The sequence below is a fragment of the Rhopalosiphum maidis genome, chromosome 1 (assembly GCF_003676215.2).
Source record: "Rhopalosiphum maidis isolate BTI-1 chromosome 1, ASM367621v3, whole genome shotgun sequence".
Lineage (NCBI taxonomy): Eukaryota > Metazoa > Arthropoda > Insecta > Hemiptera > Aphididae > Rhopalosiphum > Rhopalosiphum maidis.
The window spans coordinates 75,195,539-75,204,309 of NC_040877.1; the positions used below are offsets into that span (position 1 = coordinate 75,195,539).

The window sequence follows — 8,771 nt, forward strand, 5'->3', positions numbered from 1 at the left end:
TGATTTAAGTAGGTATATGAAGTATGTATGTATGATACATAACAGTACACCATTTATAAAAAATTTTAATATATCATAGTTTTTTTAATATATATATATGCTAAACAAAATTGTACCAAATCTTAATTTAACAATACAAATCATGAGAATATTTAAATAATGTATTTTATAATTTTAGAAATTTAAATTAGCATTAGAAAGAATTAATGTTTTGATACTATGCCTTTAGATCTTAAGTGTGCGGCAGCATCTTTTATATGAGAATGAAATTTGAGATTAGGGAAAAAAAATAACCAAAAATTTCTTACTATATACTATGTCAATTATTGAACTACTTATTAGGCATATATGGTTAATAGGATTTATTACTGGTGAGACATGGATTATGAAGCGAAAAAAGAAAATGTCAAATAATGGTACTAAAAATTCAATTACAGTAATTTCAATATTCGAGAAGAAAACTTGAGCTTAAAAAAATCTTAATACCTATTTACAGTAAATTAATATTATTGAGATGTACTTATTTGTTAGTTTTTAATTGCTTTGTACATCTTCAAAACTTCTATAGTACTCTGATATTGAATAGTGGTAAAAATTCTGTGATTAAGCAATCTAAAGATACATATACAAAAATAATTAACTATTAATATATTCAATTAGTGGTTGCAAACATTTAATAGAAAAAACTTTTATAATAAATAGTTTACATTGTTGTAGGTTGCTATACACTAAAAAATAATATATTTATATGAGTACAAGAGTATGTCTCAATAATATGGGTTTTATAGATAAAATATAAAATTTGATAGGTATTATATAAATTTAATTGTTGAAAACGTTATAATATAGTATTTATTAATTTATTGTTCAAGTACATTTTGGTAAATAATGATTTTCAAACAGCTTTTATAAAAAATAAAAAAAACTATATAATATATATATATATATATATATATATATAGATGAACAATAAAATATATTATCCTTATTAGATAAGTAGATTACATAATATTATGATTTATTATTATATTAAATACCAGAAATCATTATCTATTAGTTAAATTAAAAAAACAAGAAGTTTAAAATAGTAATATAATAATGTATACCATAGTGTTTGACAATTATAGGATTTATAGGATCTTTATTTTAAATATTACAGTCTTTAAAGATGAGTTATAGATTAAAGTTATAAACAGATGAAATCGCATATTATGTTCTAAGATTCAACTCTCAAAATTAGCTAAATTAAATAAAAAAAAAATTGAATTACAATAAAAACTCTTTATAACGAAACTCTTTACAACGAAAAACTCTATATAACGTAAACATTACATAATAATGGTTAGTTTGCTTTATAACCTATTAGTCAATTCATTCTCTATAACGCATAGTCACTCTCAATAACAAAACAATATTTTATATTTTATAAAACAATTTACCTGTTATCGTATTATAAATTATAAAAGTAATCGGCGAAAATGCCGAAATTTACAATAACGATTACATTCATTCAATATCTACTTTTAATATCACAATAATACCGTTATTATCGATATCGAATATATTCATTTTATTATCGACGTAATTTCTAACAAAAATTTTATTTTTTTAAACACTCTATTACGGAAACTCCCTTAACGTAAGAAATCTCTTGGTCCCTTCAGATTTGTTATAAAGAGTTTTCACTGTATGTAAATAAAACCCTATTTTAAAATAATGTATTATATTTTAAGATAGCAAAGAATTATTAAGTAAATGTCAATCAAATAATGATTTAGATTTAGACCTATATTTCACCATACACTATTTTCAACAAAAATAGAAGTTATAGTTTTTTAATAACTTTAAAGTTCAATCAACAATATTTTAGTAATATGTAATACGATTAAGATTTGTTGGTAGTGCTATTTAAATGATGTAACATAAATTTCTTTTATTTTCATAATTAATTTTCCTAACATAATATGGATAATATAATTATTAATTTAATTAATAGAAATATGGATTTCATTTTAAATTTTGAATAAATAAATATTAACATTTAAATTGTATTCTCAAATATGTATGTTATTTGATGACAATAATAATATTACAGTACTATAAACGGTATATTATTTTTATATGTATGTATAAAATTAAAAACTTATCCATTTTTAAAATGAGTTATTTTTTCATTTTGTTTGTTTTACATTTCGGACAGAACCATTTTCCTTTGGGCTTGGTAGTTACGTTAACACATCCAAAATGGAACCGTTTAATTGGGCACTAAAATAAAATAAGACATAATTAAAAATTTGTTCCATACAAAAATTAAACAATGTACCTAACAATGTTTTTAATACAAATAGAATGATATCGTCACAAATCACAATATTATATAAATAACTATGTAAATAAAAGTAATAAATGTATTAATAATTAATAAATTAAAATTAAAATGCTTACACATGAGTTATCGCAGGCTATCATTTTACCATAAGAAACTTGTTTGCATAAACAGTATGTTTGTTCATTTGAATCGACAGGCATGTCTAATTCTTCAGGCGAATGTGCAACCCCAGCATTGTCTAATGCACCATTCAGGGGACCAGTCTCTACTTTATCATTGGCTACACTATTGGTAGCATTTGTTGGATGAATAACACCGACTAAAGGTGTTTTGCTAGTTGCTGTAATATTCATTTTGCAACTTCTGAAAAATGTTGATAATTATTATACAATTTAGATTTACCTCAACAAGACTAAAATGATGTTTTGTCTATAAACCTTTTTGAATTATTTTCTTTCAGATATTTTGTAAGGAGTTGTTTTTTCTTCCCTTGATGTGCTCGGCTTGTTCCAAATTCCATCGACTAAAGTAATACACATAATAGATGACCACACATATTAAAACCATAATATAATACAATATATCATAAACACTTACTTTGTTGTACGCCTTCTTCAATATTTTTTGCGCCACTTGCTCTGTTATAAATGTTTTCTTCTAACCTTGCTTTACCTAAAGTCAATTGCCTCATATTTTCACTGACCTGAAAGGTACAATTATGTAGAATAACTCTACGGGTATGTATATAACTCAAAATCAACATACCTCATCAAAAGCTTGAACAACCAGTTTAGCTTGGTCATCAATGCATTCCATTACATCGTCAAGAAAATATAGTGTTGAGATTAAATATTCAGATATTTCTTCTTCCGATAAGTTATTTTTTCCTGACAGAAATTCGTCCTTTAATTTGTCAGCATTACGCACTTTTTCGTGAGCTATATTTTCGATGTGTTGAACCAAAGTGAATTTTTCTTCTAACTCGACAGGAATACTCTCCAACGCTAAAATATCACTATGTTAGTATTTCGTTGAAATGCAAAACTGAAAATAAACTTACACTCCATACTGTCATCCGAGGATTGCGCTGAAGCCATTATTGTTATTTAATTTTTTAATCAAGATTTTAAAAAAAAAACAATAAGTGAACAATAACAATCTGGTATTTGTTGTGTATAATCACAGATTGGACTGTACTGTTGTCGTCTTGTCGTCACGGTCTGGGAGTGGGTGTAGTAGAAAACGGTCCTCAAATGTTAGGTTAGGTATTGTAAGGCATTGTTTAATAATTGTCTTAAACGAGACAGTAAAAAAAACGGTTTATATCACTTGAAAAAAAACGGTTTATATCACTATCATGGAAGAAAAATATCATATCAATTCAGCTTAGAATAAACAACAAATTTCACATTATCACTGGCCGCCGAATTCAAAAATTGTTATTATTATTAGATATAAATACAATTCCAAAATTGAGTATGATATAATGAATAAATTTCCTAAAACTAAAATCGTTCTCATACAAATATTATTGAAGTTATATTGTGAAATTCAAAACAAATTACTACCAAATCATACCTTTATACAAATATAATTAATTTATATGTTTAATTATGTAAAACAGGTAGTCAATCTCTATTGATGAATATATAATAATATAATATTTTTTATTATAAATATATAGTATAAATCTTACCACAATTAAAGATAGTAGTATCTTATAGTACTTTATAATACACTAATGACAATATTATGTACTAATAAAATGTTTAACACTATTGGTTAATTCAATATTGAATTTATTTACAGACCACTGTTGCTTAAGTGCAAATTATATTTTTACGCTAGGTAACTATTATCAACATCTCAAAAAGTAATTATATCTTAGTATATGATAAATATTAATGCATGTAACATTTTATGTATAATATAGGCCAATTCTTAACCTCTTTTGAATGTCTGAACACTTAATATTTATAAGATTTTTGTGTAACACAGCTGTAAAATAAAAACAGTATTTATATATGTTTTTAAATTTTATAATATATTAAACAATGCATACATAGCACAAAACAGTTTTACATACATATTAGTCACTAAAAATTATAAAAGTAATGATTACAAATGAAAAAAAAATTCAGAGTTTGAGGAACACCACTGATATAAATTATTATGGTTAAGTGTTAAAACTGTGTCATTATTATATTATAATTATATTAAATTTAAACTATTTATTTTTTTTTTAAATATAAAATTCTGTATATTTTACATTGTATATTTAAAATTAAATTGGAAATATATTTTGTTATATAAAGATTATTATCATAGTTAATATTAATTAATTATTCGTTTTAGAAAAATTGACATGCAAAGTTCTTTGAACAATTATTAATTGGAATATTAAAATTTTACCAATTAGTAATTTAGTTATTTAATATTTGTTGTATTAATCATAAGTTAAACATAAAATCTTATTTAACTATATTTAATACAATTATTAGATAGAAAATAAACTTATTATAACTTTATACAAAAGTACAACTTAACTCAATTTAAATGTATAGTATTTTTATCTACAATAATTTGTTTCTAACAATCATAATTAATATCAAAAATCATCGAATCATTATTCATATTTTATAAAATTATATTTAATTATAAAATTATAAAATACAAAATAAAAAACTAATATGAAATAAAGATGAACAAACTAATACAATATTGTAAGTAATGAATGGTTAGTTGTATAAGTTAGTAGTAACTTATAAATTACACGTACAGTAAAATGGAATCTATTACCATTAGTTATAAATACTATAGTATTATTAGTATTATAATTATATAATACAATAGTATTTATAATCAATGCTATTACCTAATATAAAATTAGGTATACAAGTAACTAAATCATATCTTTAATAGTGGGCATTAACTAAGTAGTTAAAATGTTTAAATTAAAAAAATAGTTTTTTTAAATTACCTAATTTAAATTCAGAATGTAACCAGTTAATGTATTATTTATCAAACTATTAACTTTTGACTTAGAACAATTACTTCACGTACCTAACTTAGCTTATCTTGAGTGAATTATATTCATTAACAAGCCCACATTTGCAAATTTTAATGTTAACTCCACCATTGACCGTCCTCAGTCCGTATGAAAAAGGAGGAAGGGCACTTTAAAGACATTTCATTTGTAATCAAAGTATTAAAAATTAATGATGCTTCTCTTGGTTTAATGTAATGTATTGTTATTTTTAATTGTTTTTCAATCTTAATATTATTATCTATATATTGTGTTTTTTTTTTTATTCTGTAGGTTATACCATATTATCATGTCCAATTGCTGAAAAAGTTGTAGGTGACCAATTTTAACAGTGCAGATCTTCAGGGACCAGGGGATGTGTAAATGTGAATTAAAAAGTGACAACAAATACGACCTAGTTCAGACTTCAGACGTAATAGTTAGAGATGAGTTATGGAATTGAATTCATTAATTTTTGGACATTGAATTAGCTTTATGATAACATTAGTAAAATTCAATCTTATTAAAATGAACATTAGACATTAGGCATAGGCGTAACAAGACGCCTTAAATTTATATATGTTTCTCAGTATTATTTACTTACTTTCCTTTTATAGCGCTTAACGATACAAAATAATCATTAATAGGTTGACCCTCCTTCCAACCCCCTGCAATGAAATGTTTTTTAATTTCTAATTTAAAATGTAAAATGGTTTTAAAATGTATTATCATTCTATGTTTCTAAAGCTCAGGCCCGGATTTATAGACCAACAGACCCTGGGGTAAATAGTTAAAATGGACCCCATTAACGCCCCGAAAATTTAACAAAATAAATAATCTAAAATACTTTTAAATTTTATAAATATGTAACAAATGAAAAACATTTAAAAACTAAAATTGTAATTATTACACTTATTATAATATTTAAAATGTCCATTAGTTATTTTTATATTTAACAAAAATAATTATTAAATACTTCATACAAATAATTTATACATAATTTTTAATACACATCATTAGGTACTCGTATTTAAAACATTTTTTTCTTGAATTCTTAAATTCAATCAGCAATATTTTTGTAGTATGTAATACGATTAAGATTTGTTGGTAGTGCTGTTTAAATGTTGTAATATAAATTTCTTTTTATTTATATAATTAATTTTCCTAACATAATATGGATAATATAATTATTAATTTAATTAATAGAAATATGGATTTCATTTTAAATTTTGAATAAATAAATATTAACATTTAAATTGTATTCTCAAATATGTATGTTATTTGATGACAATAATAATATTACAGTACTATAAACGGTATATTATTTTTATATGTATGTATAAAATTAAAAACTTATCCATTTTTAAAATGAGTTATTTTTTCATTTTGTTTGTTTTACATTTCGGACAGAACCATTTTCCTTTGGGCTCGGTAGTTACTTTAACACATCCAAAATGGAACCATTCAATTGGACACTAAAATAAAAATAAGACATAATTAAAAATTAAACAATGTACCAAACAATGTTTTTAATACAAATAGAATGATATCGTCACAAATCACAATATTATATAAATAACTATGTAAATAAAAGTAATAAATGTATTAATAATTAATAAATTAAAATTAAAATGCTTACACATGAGTTATCGCAGGCTATCATTTTACCATAAGAAACTTGTTTGCATAAACAGTATGTTTGTTCATTTGAATCGACAGGCATGTCTAATTCTTCAGGCGAATGTGCAACCCCAGCATTGTCTAATGCACCATTCAGGGGACCAGTCTCTACTTTATCATTGGCTACACTATTGGTAGCATTTGTTGGATGAATAACACCGACTAAAGGTGTTTTGCTAGTTGTTGTAATATTCATTTTTGCAACTTCTGAAAAATGTTGATAATTATTATACAATTTAGATTTACCTCAACAAGACTAAAATTATGTTTTGTCTATAAACCTTTTTGAATTATTTTCTTTTCAGATATTTTGTAAGGAGTTGTTTTTTCTTCCCTTGATGTGCTCGGCTTGTTCCAAATTCCATCGACTAAAGTAAATACACATAATAGATGACCAAACACATTAACACCATAATACAATATGTATTATAGAACAGTGATAGTATTATTATTATTATCAAGATTACAAGAGTATTTATTATTTTATGTTTTTATAATTTTTTGAGTTAATGTTTTTATATTTTATGTTGTGAGAATGTGCACGTATAAGACTAACTCTTTTTATCTTGTTAATGTTGTATTTTGTATGATTATTTTATTAAACGAAAGTTAATTATGAAAGTCAATTAGTATTTCTTACATGAAACAAACTTGTACCTATCTTGTTGGCTTTTTTGTAAGGTTATGCTAAACAAATATGCAATTTCTAAAGTCTAGAATCCACTACATAAAGAAGTCTATCATTTTATATTTAAATCTGTTTTAAGCTAAAGATTAAATAATTTAACATATTTTATATATTAATTATAGTATGGAAATTGTAACTCTGTTAATTTTTGTTATACATTATAATTAATAATTTAAACTTTATTAAAAAGAGCATTATATAATATTGCATAAATTAAATTTATTGTTTTGTATTTATTCTGTAATTTAATTACTCAACCAAATTAATTTTAAATTGTGAATCAACTTTTGTCGTATTTCATAATTTATGTTTTTATCGTAAGCAATTACTAAAGCCCATCAAAAATAATTAAATTTACATAATATTATTAATTTTTCATATATTTTAATATAGTTTGAATAATACTGATTTTCAGTAAATAATAAGTATAATACAATTAATGTTACCTATTCAATTTAATTTTTATACTTAAAGTCATAATTAAAACTTTTAAGAGGATGTCTCAACCCGCATGTGCTGTCTCTCTTACATACGTACGACATAGTACATTTTCGTTTTACCAGTGTTCAATAGTGTGTTTTTAATTTTAATATTAGAGTGATTCACCTATTATCAAACTTTTAGCAAGAACATTATCTGTTTCCTCTCGTTGGTTTTTTACGACATTTTAATTTTTAGCAACTATTGAAACTGGTGAATGAAAATTTACCATTTGTTTGTTGTAAGACGGAGGCAACACATGTGGGCGAACGTCCTCTTAACTGAGAAACAAAAGTGATTTATTTTTAAATTTTATATTTAAATCTGTTTAAAGCTATAAACTGGATGTTATTAAAAATTTAACATTTTTTATTAATTGGATTGTTTTATTATTATAAATACTCTCTGTTAATTCTGGTCTGTGGCGGCATGAATTTTTTTCCTATAGTTAGTATTAAATACTTAAAATAACATTATTAAAATGATATTATACCTATATAAAATTTAATTTTTAATATGAAGATTTTACTGTCATATTTAATATTTAAATGAATCATCCTATTATGTAA

At 23.4% G+C, this 8,771-nt stretch overlaps 3 protein-coding genes across 3 annotated transcripts; all 3 read right to left on the reverse strand.

Annotated features, from left to right (window-relative positions):
* Positions 1-2,127: 2,127 nt before the first annotated feature.
* On the reverse strand, positions 2,128-2,682 carry LOC113549956 (inhibitor of growth protein 5-like). Its single transcript, XM_026951496.1, has 2 exons — positions 2,446-2,682; positions 2,128-2,265 (listed from the first exon to the last, which is right to left on the reverse strand). The coding sequence occupies exons 1-2, from the start codon at positions 2,680-2,682 to the stop codon at positions 2,164-2,166; spliced, it is 339 nt and encodes a 112-aa protein (XP_026807297.1). The 3' UTR covers positions 2,128-2,163.
* A 93-nt stretch (positions 2,683-2,775) lies between these two features.
* On the reverse strand, positions 2,776-3,500 carry LOC113549958. Its single transcript, XM_026951500.1, has 4 exons — positions 3,390-3,500; positions 3,095-3,333; positions 2,927-3,032; positions 2,776-2,852 (listed from the first exon to the last, which is right to left on the reverse strand). The coding sequence occupies exons 1-4, from the start codon at positions 3,424-3,426 to the stop codon at positions 2,776-2,778; spliced, it is 459 nt and encodes a 152-aa protein (XP_026807301.1). The 5' UTR covers positions 3,427-3,500.
* Positions 3,501-6,686: 3,186 nt separating this feature from the next.
* LOC113560661 (inhibitor of growth protein 5-like) lies at positions 6,687-7,438 on the reverse strand. Its single transcript, XM_026966672.1, has 3 exons — positions 7,316-7,438; positions 6,994-7,241; positions 6,687-6,829 (listed from the first exon to the last, which is right to left on the reverse strand). Exons 2-3 carry the CDS (start codon positions 7,228-7,230, stop codon positions 6,728-6,730), a joined length of 339 nt encoding a protein of 112 aa, XP_026822473.1. The 5' UTR covers positions 7,231-7,241; positions 7,316-7,438; the 3' UTR covers positions 6,687-6,727.
* Positions 7,439-8,771: the final 1,333 nt, after the last annotated feature.